The sequence below is a fragment of the Dryas octopetala genome, chromosome 6 (assembly GCF_963921425.1).
Source record: "Dryas octopetala chromosome 6, drDryOcto1.1, whole genome shotgun sequence".
NCBI classification, from domain to species: Eukaryota; Viridiplantae; Streptophyta; class Magnoliopsida; order Rosales; family Rosaceae; genus Dryas; species Dryas octopetala.
Genome location: NC_141371.1, coordinates 7,297,227 through 7,311,120, shown reverse-complemented (window position 1 = coordinate 7,311,120; position 13,894 = coordinate 7,297,227). Strand labels below are relative to the sequence as shown.

Sequence of the window (13,894 nt, the reverse complement as noted above, 5' to 3'; positions counted from 1 at the left end):
ATGACGGGCCAAGCTAGGTCAACTTTAAACGGGCCATGCCTGTGTCAAACTCAGGCCGGTCGATGTACACCTCTAGTCTTAGTGTGTTCAAAGAGTAACAAGGATTGGTATTGCAGCATTACCAAAAGAGATGACTAGATGAGTATGGGTCTCAATCCCTTATTAGTGATGCCACATTATCAATCCATAACTATATTGCAGTTTTTGTTTTCTTACCGGACAAAAAAAAAAACAAACAGAAAAGGAAACAGTGAAAAAGCATGCAAAGAGTTTGGTCCATTTGAAGATGAAACTTTTGGAAATCTGGGTGAGTGGAAATTAAAAACAATGAGTAAAAAAGGAAATCGGAGGACCCGTTTGTTTTTGGGTAATGGCATCTAGCTAGGAAACGGCCACAAAAGCAGAACCTGAGCCACTGCTCTCACTCACTGTAAGCTAGCAAGGGTGTCTGGCACAACGTGAATCATGAATCGTCGGTTGGGACCCCAACAGTGAACAGAACAGCCAACCTCCCTCCATCGTTGTGCCCACTACCCATGATTGATAGACCCCTGCCCTGTGGTCACAATTGCAATGGCTCGTTAATGGCCAAATCTTCCAGGATTGAGACACTACCATCACAAAAGAAAGCACAACGCCAAATTAAATAATTTAAACAGCCAAAAATAGAAACAAAAACGAAAGAAAAAGCTGGCGAATAGAAGCAGCTAGTTGTGAATTATGGAGTACCTTTGGCTTTGTTTATTCCATTCTTTCCATGATGGTGATGGAAGAGGCCACAACAAGATAAATGCTTGCTCAGATCGATTCATCTCAAACCTCCAATAAATGGTTGGTTAAGAATCGAATATGTGGCTGGCTGTTCATCAGCGACTTACTTGTTGCCGGTTGTAGTAAGCCTAAATTCGATGGAATTCCACCAAACACAATATGGAACAAACAAATACCTCAGATATTTTTACAGCATCCATGAAACCAGTGTTATTAATAAATCTACAAATCTATATCATCTCCTCACCCAAATATGCATATATTGTAGCGTTCTACTTTCAAAGTTGACATAATAACCAGTATAGCAGCTGAACCAAGGAATTTTAGAATAGTACCAAGTCCAGCATCACAAAAAGAAGATTTCTGTTAAGACCAGAAGAGAAAATTTTAGACCAACTCACTTCCTCAAAGTATTATATTTGTACCATTTACCAAAAAGAATTATCTCACAATAGGGACTATGATAGAAATAGAAAGAACAAATTGCTTAAAAAATATAATTCATGAATACTTTTGAAAGAAAAAAATTGATAATTACTCATGACAGCACTAGAAACTATAGACCTTTTTTCAGTCGAACTAGTACAGAGTTCTTTGCAAAAGAATGCAGCAACCTTGAGCCAATTCACAGGAAAAAACAACTTGAGAATCATGATAACTTTGATGTGTCAATGACAAGTTTCAACAGTCAATCATTCATCAGGAAACCAACAATACAGATGAGGTGTAACAAGTTAATGCTTGCATCTAACTGCAGTGCACGCAAATCATGTTTTCTTTACACTGTTTATCAAATGGTCAACACCAATAGACTGAAAGAGGGAACAAAAAAGGTAATTTGCAAGTTTCCTAACTTACCTCCTGTAACTTCCAACATATCAGACCTTCATTACAGACTGGAAGGGCTCCTCAACGTGTTCATTCTTTGGGTTTAATGGTAAAATATATTAGTCCATTAACAGGTAATAATTTGCTGTACTAATGAAGAAATATAACTACAACTTTAGACATTAGAATTTACTGCTTGACATATATATACAGTGGAAGATACAGATCTTGCAGTAACAGCTAGCCTAGAGGTTGGAAATTTGTCTTTGTGTGGAACTTAGCAGTAAGAATATGGTCTGACCTAATTCTTCTACCTGCAATCATGTTTTATAAATTTTAACTTATCAATTCCTCCCACACCATCCTCTTCCGTTTTTGTTGGGTCAAAATTGAATTCCCTAGTACCTTCAAGGCATATTGTTAGCAACAACACCGCTGGTCATGTGCCCCAGCAAATCACTTCAAGAAAATGGCCAAAGAAATCATTCTCTGTTAAAGTGAGTAAATTTCAAATTGCACTAAAAGAGCTAATAAAGACCAGTCCAAGTTAGAATGAAATGAGTGAATTTAAAATCTGACTTTCTTAAAGCAAAGATCTCATGGTACCTTCATGATTCTGCAGAGAGTATCAATCTGGAAGAGACTTCATGTCATCTATGCTTTCTTCTTCACAAGTTGCACACTGGGTTACATTCTTCTACTGCAGTGCTATACAAGCAAGTGTTTTAGTTCCAACAATCCAACTCATGAAGCCGATTTCTATTTATATCCCAGCAACCATTACCATTCTAAACACAAAGTTCCCATAATTTTCTGGTCTTTATAAAAATCTGGGTTTATAGAAAACCTCTTTGCATGATGCAGGTCCCATCAGATAGTTATATTCTGGATATTATTTGAGAAGGTCATGTCACTCCATCAAACTAAAGGCAATCATAGGACTCCTAGACACGAATCTTGTCAATGAATGGACTGTGGCTGAGAAGCTTGGAAATACCATAAAGTAATGTCAAAGCATTAAATAGTAAACCTACTCCTTCCTCCCTCCTGCTTAATATGTCATTAATACGAAAGCTTTTATAGTATGGATAACACAATTTATCAGTGAGCTAAAAGGCATTAAAAGAGAATAATTATTCTAATATATTTACTAGTTCAGGTAGACGAGGAAAAAGTGTTATTTGGAAGAAGATGATGACCCTGCCATATGAGAAATTGGCCAAGAAAAGCATTTTAACAGAAAGAAACAACCAAAAAGAAAAGGGATATCATTCAATTCTACATCAAATTGGACTCTCTAAGAAACTTCTAAGCAAAGTATAAACCAACTTCAAAAGACTAATTTGTGTCTGTTAATGTGTTTGTGTTATAAGACTTCCCATTTTGAAGTGAGAGAACTATATGGGATGGGTGTAGTTATCATAATTTCTTAGTATTGCTCCTAAGGAACATGACATGTGCTGCAGAACAAGCAAATTACTAAATATAACAGTCAACAAATGGTTACACAAGCTTTATTGAGACTGACACAAAAATCTGTAATTTCCTTAATATTTTGACCAAAAATTATGTAAGTACATAAGTTGGGGGAGAATTTTGAACTGAACCTACCTACCAAAAATAAAAATAAACAGTACAAACTCCAAATAATCAATTTCTTATCACTCTAGTTCATCAAGTTTGATCTCACGTTGTTCACCGGAAGAAAGGATTTTTACACCAACCATACCCCTTTGCCATTCTGAATCTCCCACCAATATCAGCCTGTTAGCATTTATTCGAGCAGCACGCTTGAATACCCTGAAATAGGGACAAATGTCACACATGGAACGATAACATATTAGAAGCACAGTGATTGACATAGAATTTTGCAAGCAGCTATAAGATGGCAGCAAATACCACTTAAGCGGTTTGCTCTCCAAGACTAAATCAACACTTTGGCCTTTTTCCCTGAGTATGGTTGCAACTGTTGCAGCGGCTCCTTGAAGTCCAGGATCGAGAGCACACACAATGTTCTCGACTTGCAGGCTGAGTTCTGGCTGAAGACCCTTCTCCTTAAGCAACTACAATCCTCACACCAAAATGTCAAATACATAATAAAGCAAACAAAAATGAGAAAAACAAAGTCAAAAACAATTAGGAGACAAGAATGAATATGGGTAAACCATATAAGTTGATAATACTAGTAGTATTTTTCCAAATCATAAGCACCATATTCTGCTTGAATAAGAATATTTGATTTAATAGAAGCGAATTACGTCATAAAGCAAAGAATAGAAAATAGAAGTTTTAACTCACTTCTACTATGACAGCATCACCAAATCCAAAGCCACAAGCAGGAATATCATCACCACCAAAAGTAGAAAGCAAGCGGTCATATCTCCCACCACCACAAATGGCTCGTAACTTTCCTCCTCTATCAAAACCCTGAGAGCATAATTGTATCTGTTAGGGATCATGTTTACTAATGAAAAAAGTAGTAGCATTTTTCTATACATACAAGGGAGAACAAATCTTCATGATTAAGTAATCACGCATAGACAGAAGCAGTTACGTTCTGGCTCTTATTTCTCCGTTAACAGAACAAAAATCTGTTCTTACATATAATGCAGAGTTTTGAGTATTCTCCGCATCTGAAATTTTAGTGGCACAAGTTTTGACATGAAACCACGTGTCACATGCCAATTGCTTCAAGAAAAAGTAATGACAGTATCATAGCCAACATTTCACTTTACACCCAAAAGAACTCCAAAATATTCTAGGGTAGTATATATAATAATGCTTCTAACATTTTTGCTCACAGATCCATTTTATGCCAACATTTCAGTACTTCCAAAGTTGATAAATTGACAGTAAGGTACTGTCCATAAACTTCATCCTCATGGTTATATTGATGCCCGAAATAGAAGCGCACTAAAAATATGATCCCCAGGGACTTAATTTACACTCATAAAGGTAAATACCAGACTATAAAGGCATGTCATCAGGCACCAACCAACAGAACAATAAAAGCATATGGAAATAATGTTTCGACTTGAATCATTCTACAAGTATGACTACTACTGCAATGTCAAAAATTTGGAGGCGCAAAATGAAAAATCTAACCTCGAAGACAATACCAGTATAGTAGGCAAGGCCACGAACAATAGAAGCATCAAATTGAATCCATTCAGAATAACCAAATTTGTCCGCAAGAGAGAATAGTTGTTTCAGATCAGCAACTGCTTCCCCAGCATCTCCAAGTATCTCTACATAAAGACAAACATGGAACTCATACTAAGAATTGCACCATCTCCACCAATAAAGAGAACCTTTTAATCAGAAATCACAAAGGATTTCCAAAAACACCTACATCCTCAACAACTTTTGAAACAAATAATAAATTTAATTTGATTATTATGACTTCAATTTATATACACTTAAAGTTGCAGCCACCTCCTCCCACCATCCCTTACCACTTTCAACATTCATTCTCTTCTCTCTGTCCCATGAGTAACATCCAACTCTTGATTTCACCATCACCATTCCCAAAAATAATTTTCCTTTTATTTTATATTTTTAATTCTTACATAGGAACCCCTTAAATAAGTTTTCCTCATTTTGTACCTGCTGGTTTTCTCCACCTTTACAGGGCCACCTAAGCCTTTACAATGTTTGAGATACCTGTGGTATCCCAAGGAGAAGAACTGATCAATCATTTGGGTATGCCTCATTGTAATATTGAGCGACTTTGAAGAAAAAAGCATACATAACAGAACATTGCGCTGGATACTAACGTAAATATTTTAGAATGAGTACTACTTACCAAAGCTTTGCAAAGGCATACTAGAACTTTTACTTAGATTTTCTCTAGTCTATATATTCAAATAATTTACTGTCAAACTCACAACTGATGACATTTCTAAGGGGTGCTACACAAGAGTAACATTTTTAATTCAGTTGGAAATCTGCCTTTATGCTGCATGAAAGCTTTTCATCTACAATCTCATGAGGGAAGCCAAAATGTCTAATAAAAACCTTTTTACATATAATATATGCAAAGAGCTGGATAGGATCTGTGCAGGCTGATCAGAGAATACAGACTATATACTTCACATCTTGGAGAGGGGGAAAGATAGTGAATTTTACCTTTTAAGCCAAAAAATATATATATAAAGGAATCAAAAAATCAATAAGACCAACCTTCCAACTCTGTCAATGACTTTATGGAAAGAACTTGTAATAACTGCTCAATAGCCTCGTCCGATACACCAGCAGATTTCAACTCTTTTTTCATATCATCCAATGGGATCTTCTCAATCTGTTTACCATTAAATCCCCAGAAAAGGATTAGAAAATAGTAACAAAAATCTACATTCTCGTTACAATGTATGGTTATGTATAAGCAGAATGAGAAAATATTGCACTGAAATGTGTGATACCATATTCATTGTGCTATCAGACACAACAAAAGAGTAAGATTAGATTCTTTGAACAACCATGAGGATTTAAAAAAAAAAAAAAAAAAAGCTAGGACATAGTGCCTTGCAATCCAAATTTGCAACCTTGGAGAATTTACCTTGTCTATGATAATGCAAACCCTGCCAAATAAAGCTTCAGGTATGGAGTAAAGCCCCAATACTTCTTGTAAGACCTGTAAAGTAAGGAAATTAAAAGAATCATCTGCTCTGGTTTAAAAAATCATGAATAAACCTAAATTTGTAATGTATAAAAGAGTGTGGATCACGCATCTTAAAAGATTAACAATGTAATCATAAAATTTAAGAAACTCCTTAAAACTGAAAAGAAAACTCATTTTAATGAAACAAACAGTAAAAAGCTTTCTTTATTTTTTCAGATAAGTAATGAAAGTTATGCGACTTTTGGCAACTATCATGACCTATTCATAAAAGCCCAAAATTGTATAATTGTTAAAATAATTTGGGATATATCAGCAGTTTTTGTCTTTATTTTTTGAAAAGCAACTTGAGAAGTATTTCATGATACAAAGCCTTTCGAAACAGAACTCCCACAGATAGACGAACAATATTGCAAAAAAAAAATGTTATGAAGACCTCCGAATCTGATAGTCTAAGTTCATGCAAGGAAAAACTATCCACACCTTTCGACTTGAAACCTTAAATCCAACATCTGATGCTGTAATTCCCAATCGCTTGAAGAAAGTGACAATTGAAGAAATAAGTTCTGCTTCGGCCTACAACATGAATAGAGAGAAAAAACTTAGCTGGTTAGTGAAATGCATATAATATAATATAACCGAATACAACAATATGCAAGGCAACGGAATCAACTCAATACCGTAACTTCAGGTACACCGATAATATCCATATTCCACTGGTAATGCTCCCGACGCCGGCCCCTTGTCATCCTCTCATACCGCCAACACTGTCCCACGGCGAACCATTTCAATGGAAGGGATAGAGATTTTCTGGACAGAAAAAAACATGGGGATCAAATTTCTGGAATCTGTACCTGGATACAAAAAACATACAACAAAGTCTTTAAGGAGCAACATGCTGCAGAATCAGAATTTCAGTACCCTCTCTGTATCACCAGCCTTGCCAGAGAAGGAGTGAGCTCAGGCCTCAATGCAACACGACGGTTTCCCCGATCTTCGAAGCAATACAGCTGCACATTGCAGTGTATGTATGTATGTATGTATAATGTAGGTATAATGTAAGTATATATTCACAATTTACGTGATGCAAGTAAAAGAAAAGCTAAAAAATTCAATATCAGAACAAGAAATTGAGAGAAAAACCTAACCTGGTCTCGAATCTCCTCGCCTGCTTTTCTCACAAACAGAGCCTCGGACTCGAGCACTGGAAAATCGACCTCCTCGAAGCCAAACAGGCGCGAAACCTCTCTGAAATTGTGGAAGAGCCAGTTGCGGAGGCGCATGTCCTCGGGCGGGAAGTCTCTGGTGCCCTTGGGAGGGTTGACGTCGATCCTCTGCACGTCGTTGGTGATCGGCGCCGGAGACAAGGCTCCGGCGCGACCGCCGCCGCCGCTGGCATTGTTGCTCAGAGCCGCCGATATAGAAGAGTAGGTTCTAGGGTTTGGAGGGAGGGGTAGTTTGGGGATTGGGAACCTGAGTGCGCGAGTGAAGGGCTTGTGGAGGATAAGGAGGGAAGAAGAAATTGCAGAGAGCTTGCTCATGCTGCTGTGGACTCGCTACTCCTTTGGTTACTGGGACGCAGTCTCGCAGAGTGAAAGATTGAAGAATGAAGCGCGCGTTAGAGTTTTGGACCAACAAATGGAATATGGCGGGGGCCCAATTTCTAATGCTGAAGGCCCAAAGGGTTTATGAGAGTCTAGAGACGATTTGTTGGGCTCTCAGGGTGTGTCCATAAATGTATTGCAGATGAGAAACAAATGGGCCCGGTTTTGGCCCAACAAGACAACGAAACAGAAATAAAAGGTTTCTTGATATTTGTATCTAATTCTATTCTTCGGTCATGCATGTGATTCATGGTTTATGTTCAGTACTAACTAACTATTACACAATATAATTAACTAATCGTGTTATATGACTCTAATTTGATATGTTTATTAATTGTCCGATTGTGGTCATCGCTCATTTGCGAGCCATAAACTCAATGTTTATATAATTTATTTTTCTCTATACCAACTTCTTCACTCAAAATAAACTTTCACTTGATCTAAATGTACCAAAAGTCATAAAAAATAAATATTTTAATTATACGAAGATTCATACTATACCGTTATAAAAAAAATAAACTGGAACATTTTCTCTGCATAATATCAGCTCAACGTCTCAAATTGAGTTATTCGTATTTGGCACTGACATTTTACTTGTTTAGTATTCGCATTGGGTTGTATCATTTTTAAGGCTCGATAACAACAAAAACAATTTATATAAGGGAGGAGTACACCATTTCTAAACAATATTGTACATACAAATTAAGGTGTGTCCAATACTACAAAAACATTAATAGACATCACATTTTTAATATCAATTTTTAAGGAAACCGATATTGTAGAAATTTAGATATCGGTTGATTTTTCAGTTGGTATCTAAACTAAATTACATATCATCAAGCTTTAAAACAGATATCTAAAAATATGTCATTTGACCAACAAAATTCTAAAAACTAATAACTAAAGTCTGTATTGATGACTTCAGTTGACTTAGGACAAAAGAGCTAAATTTTCCTCCTTAGTTATAAACCCTCTATTGTAGTTTATATATATTTTAATTACTTTTTATTAAATTTTTAATACTCTAAATTTCTAAAACTCTAAACCTAGACCCTTACCTCACCTAGACATTCGCACATACTTCTCTCACTCTCTAATTCACACTTCTCTCTCAAGAGGAGTTCACATTGAAGCCAAGAACAACGATGTTGAGGGAGAGAATGAAGCCTTCACAATCGCCAAACCCTAGCTTCTCTACGAAGCCCAGGCCCTCTCAGTGGCCCAAAGCGTCCATGGCCTGCGACCCCAAGCCTTTTCCTACAGCAAAGTGCAAACCTCCTTTACCGCCTCGTCCACTGCTCTTGAACCCTCTCAAGCGGGAGAAATTATTACGTGTGACCGTAACACCACGTGACATAATTACGTTGTGTTACCTATCCACTTAAATTAAAACACGTGTACAATTATTAATTTCTAAAACCCTAAACTCTAATAAGCATCCTTAAAATCGTACAAATGTTATAATCTAAGTGGATTGATAATACCACGTCATCGTGACACGTGGTGTTACGATCACATAAAATAATTTTCCTTTAAACGGAAAAGGCCTAAGATACTTGTTAATGAAATTTTTTTTTTTTGGTCATTTTTTTTCATATTATGAACGACCTTATCCTAATTAATACTTCTGGCTTTTTTTGTGTGTCTTTAAGATAATATTTTCCTCCTTGAGATTTAAAAGAAAAAAAAAACATAAGAATAATACATGTTAAAACTTAAAATAAACAAGTGCATGCGTGCATCCCAATCATTATTTTACGGGTGATGAGATTATATTATTGTCCACAATAACATTAATACAATAGTCTTCTTCTTCATCCTATCATCTGCTGCGCGCAAAATATATATATATATATATATATTAAGGTTTCTCAAGTTATTTATGAATTGTTTTTCTCTGCCTTGCATTATCCATTAATTCAATCGTGCTCATTGTGTTTTAAAATCAACAGATATTAGTGATCATCATCATCTTTTCATCTTTCATGTGATCAATAATGAACTTGTACGTACGTTTTATATATATATATAGAGGGCCCTTCCAATAAGGGATCCCTCATTTAGTGTTAAATGAGGGATCACTTTGTGTGGCTCACACGGGTCGTTTTGTGTTAATCCGAACCGTCCATTTTTTACATCTTCATTGATAGATCATCCCTGCAAAAAATCGGCCAAATCGGAAATCGTTTACTTATTCTTTTAAGTGGTCAAAGTTTAAAATAAATGGACGAACAACAAATTCCTCTATAAACACCTAAACTTTGACCGCTTAATCGAATAGGTAAACAATTTCCGATTTGGCTGATTTTTTGCATAAATGATCTATCAATGAAGATGTAAAAAATGAACGGTTCGGATTAACACAAAACGACTCGTGTGAGCCCCACAAGGTGATCCCTCATTTAACACTAAATGAGGAATCCCTTATTGGAAGGGCCCTCTATATATATATATATATTTGTCTACTTGTATGCAGATTTATCCGTGTATAAAAAATTCGTAGCATCACTATTCATGTTTATCACGCATCTTTCTGACTTTCTTGTATTTAATTGTTCTGAAACACACATGGCAAGGGGGCACTGAAACTTCTCCAAGTCCATATGCACGCGCACTGACTAGCAAGTTGCACTCACTTCTAAATATTTAATTAAGTCTTACTTTTCCAAATAAAATAAAGGGACTTTTTTATTTCATTCTGAAAAAAATGAATTTTATTTTTAAACGTATCATAAATTCATAATAGCTAACCTCTTTTGTATGCTTAATTAAAAATTTATTTTGAAAGAAATAAATAATTAGACTAGCAGAAATAATTATTTGATCTGGTACTGACAGTCTGACATTAGTCTCTACTTCGTTGGAGAAGTTCAAAACCGTGGACATGATTTCATACCTATATTTGGCTGTTTTTTTTTTTGGTTTTTTATATAGGGGAATATATGATCGAAAATTTAAATTTGAGACCTCTCCAACATTGTGGAGAGAAATACTCTTAAATAAATTATTAATTAGTTCTTCTTTAATTGTTTACTTATAGAAATAATATATATGATCTTATAAATGTAATATTCAGATTAAAAAGTGAGGGTCACCTCTTATTGTGTTACTCAATAATGCGATATTTTAATCCAAAAAAAAAAAAAAAAAAAACTAAGCCATATATGACTCGAGTATGAGTGTTGGTCTTGCATGGGGTCATATTAATTTTGTTTGTATCATTCCAATTTTGAGAGACATCGTTATCCATAGTACGGTGTCTACTGGTGTTGTCCCCATTGCTTTCTTCACAGCTTGCAAAAGATGCCAATACATATCCCGACTGTGTTAGATCCCTACACGATTACACAAGAGCCAAAAGCTTCAACATCTCCCCAGCTGCCTATAGCTTATATATATGCATGAGTGACCGATCGACCCTCAACCCCCCCCAGTACGTTTCTTGTTTGAACCATTTGTGGATCTTTTGAAGCAGTAATATTGTAACATCACTGTTGTTGTTAGCATACCCTAACAAAGTCAAAACACACCATCCGGCCTTCCCCAGCACGTACATTTTGAGGGCTTATTAAGATCAATTTTAATTCTTTGACATTATGATGAAATATCACTAAATTAATAACTAATTAGTCAAATAAAAATCATAATTGACCGTTGCGTCGTTTTAGGAAATATTCTTAAATAAATTACATATATCATACTTCTTTCAATAACCACTCATATATATATATATATATATATATGCAGATCACAAGATTAGTTACTATGAAAGAATCACATTGTATGTGTAACATAATTATTAGGCCCAAAAAGTGAAGTACGTTATGTGCCAACAACACACACACACACATGCATAAATATACATATGAAATTTATAAAGCTTACATCCTTAATCTCTCACGTGCACATCATCTTGCATGTGGAGATGTATTGGAGGAAGAAGAATGACAAACATATAGGTGTAATCTCATCCTACATCTTACAAACCAATAAAAAAGTGGGGAACGAGGATGAAAAATTCCAAATTCAAAATCTTCAAACAAGAGACTCGATACCATATTACACCACAAATAAATTCTAAAAACTTAAAACTGTTAAAAAAATAGGGCAATAATATATTTCAAATGTATATAATATACAGGTATAGTATACAAGATTGTTTTGAAATGTGCACCCGATAAAAATATGCGGTTGCTAGGGGGTGATTGCGGCGTGAGCTGATGAATGATGTTGAGATTGAACCAAATGCAACCTGAATACGCAATTGGAGCAGCATCCATGTGAATATTGTGTATATATGGTCAAATGGTAACATGATTGCATATGGTGCCAAAGTTATAAGATTACTTTCAACTCCGGTTTCGATTTTATTGGTTAGACACCTGAATCAATGAATCATGATGATGATTGATTGATTGAATTCATTAGTTAAAGTTGCACTTAGGTCGAATTCTAATGGCTGAGTTGTCAATCTGACATCTGCATATTGACTTGTAACTGTGGAATCAGATATATATGAGCCTACCCCGGATGGCATTCGCCCATCAATATAATGGAGTACTACAGTCCAATATAAGATAAGCAGAACGTGAGGTTAAGCCCCTCACAACAATGGTCAGGTCCATGCCTACACAAAACGGCCATCATAACTCAACGCAGACTTCTTTGATATAATATTGCAACTCCTAATTCTATTTTCTCTTTTTTAGAAAATAAAAAAAGAAAAATATGTGCCGAATCTTAACCAGTAAAACTCATTAATTTGTAAGCTCAATTACAAAATGCACTTATCAACTATAAGGGATATTTCAAATTAATCTATTAATTATAAAACATTTCAAATACATCCACCAACTATAAAAAAACCTACAAATTAGCACTTCTGTTAAAATTTTCATCCAAAAAACTTTTAAGTGCCACATGGACAATATTGATATGACATTTGTTGTTGACATGGCATACTGGTAGGGGTATTTTCGAGTAAAGGTGGACATTATCTTATTCAATAAAAAAATTAAGGAATGTGGCTACATTGAGTTTCAAACTTCTAACCACCAAGTTGAAATTCAAGCACTCATTCACCTAAACTAACTTCACTTCTTGTTCATTTAGTGACATATAATATATTTATAAGGTTTTACCTACTTTACTCTAGCAAATATAAGTATTTTGAGCAAATTACAATTTAGTACCTCAATTTTACATGTTATTTCAACTTAGTACCTCAACTTTCATTTTGTGTCAAAATAGTACCTCCGTTAATTTTTCTGTCAAATAAACCGTTAACTGCTGACGTGACAGAGGTATTTTCATCTTTTTTCCCACATTTAAAAAATAATAATATTCTTAAAAACTTTTGAATAAAAAAATTTCTTAAAAAGAATTAAAACTTTAAAAAATTTGGAGGGATATGGGCAGGGAGGGTCGGGGGTTGTGTAAGGGGGGTGAGGGGGCTGGGTTGGAAGGGGTGGTCGGGGAGGGGCTGGGTTGGGTAGGGGGAGAGAGGCAGGGGGTGATTCTGGGTGGGGAAGAAGAAAGAGGGCGGGGAGCTGGTGCTGGGTGGGGGGTGCGACAGGGGCTGGGGCTAGGGGGTGCGATAGGTTGGGGCTAGGAAGGTGCGACGGGACTGGGATGGGGGGGAGAGGGTGGGTCGGGCAGGGAGAGGGCTGGGTGGGGGTGAGTTGGGGAGGGGAAGAGAGGGGATGGGTGGGGGATCAAGGGGAAAAGGAAGGGAGGGGAGGGGAGGGAAGGGGAATGGGTGGGGGCGGGAAGGGGAGGGGAAGGGAGGGATGGGGCTGAGGTTGGGGCTGGGGCTGCGTGGGAAAGGCTGGGGGAGGGGGAAAAAGTTTTAATATTTATTTTAATGTTTTTTTAATATAATTTTTAAAAGTTTTAGTTTATATTTATTTGAAAAATTTTAAGAAATTTTTTTATTCAAAAGTTTTAAAAATACATTATTTTTTAAATGTAGGGAAAAAAATGAAAATACTTCTGCCACATCAACAGATAATGGTTTATTTGACATAAAAACTAACAGAGGCACTATTTTGACACAAAATGAAATTTAAGGTAC

The 13,894-nt window shown here is 35.9% G+C and overlaps 1 protein-coding gene across 3 annotated transcripts; it reads right to left on the bottom strand.

The window, feature by feature from the left end:
• Positions 1–256: 256 nt before the first annotated feature.
• Positions 257–7,798, bottom strand: LOC147281846 (Class II aaRS and biotin synthetases superfamily protein). 3 transcript variants are annotated; one of them, XM_086249050.1, is made up of 14 exons: positions 7,366–7,798; positions 7,139–7,227; positions 6,898–7,027; positions 6,701–6,793; positions 6,158–6,232; positions 5,782–5,899; positions 4,705–4,847; positions 3,898–4,026; positions 3,499–3,662; positions 2,206–3,399; positions 1,336–1,385; positions 1,019–1,134; positions 730–899; positions 257–611 (listed from the first exon to the last, which is right to left on the bottom strand). In XM_086249050.1, the coding sequence occupies exons 1-10, from the start codon at positions 7,756–7,758 to the stop codon at positions 3,261–3,263; spliced, it is 1,473 nt and encodes a 490-aa protein (XP_086105176.1). In that variant the 5' UTR covers positions 7,759–7,798; the 3' UTR covers positions 257–611; positions 730–899; positions 1,019–1,134; positions 1,336–1,385; positions 2,206–3,260. The 3 variants fall into 3 exon arrangements, with proteins under 3 accessions (XP_086105176.1, XP_086105175.1, XP_086105177.1); XM_086249049.1 differs by lacking the exon at positions 1,336–1,385; XM_086249051.1 differs by lacking the exon at positions 1,336–1,385 and having other exon boundaries at positions 257–556.
• Between the last annotated feature and the right edge of the window lie 6,096 nt (positions 7,799–13,894).

Bases quoted from the DNA above. Each gene is read 5' to 3' on its own strand.
- LOC147281846 (XM_086249050.1), bottom strand. From the start codon at position 7,758: ATGAGCAAGCTCTCTGCAATTTCTTCTTCCCTCCTTATCCTCCACAAG. The intron at 6,794-6,897 runs GTATTGAGTTGA...TTCATGTTGTAG, and splicing joins TCGGTGTACCTGAAGTTACG to GCCGAAGCAGAACTTATTTC. The intron at 3,400-3,498 runs GTATTTGCTGCC...TCCCTATTTCAG, and splicing joins GAGAGCAAACCGCTTAAGTG to GGTATTCAAGCGTGCTGCTC.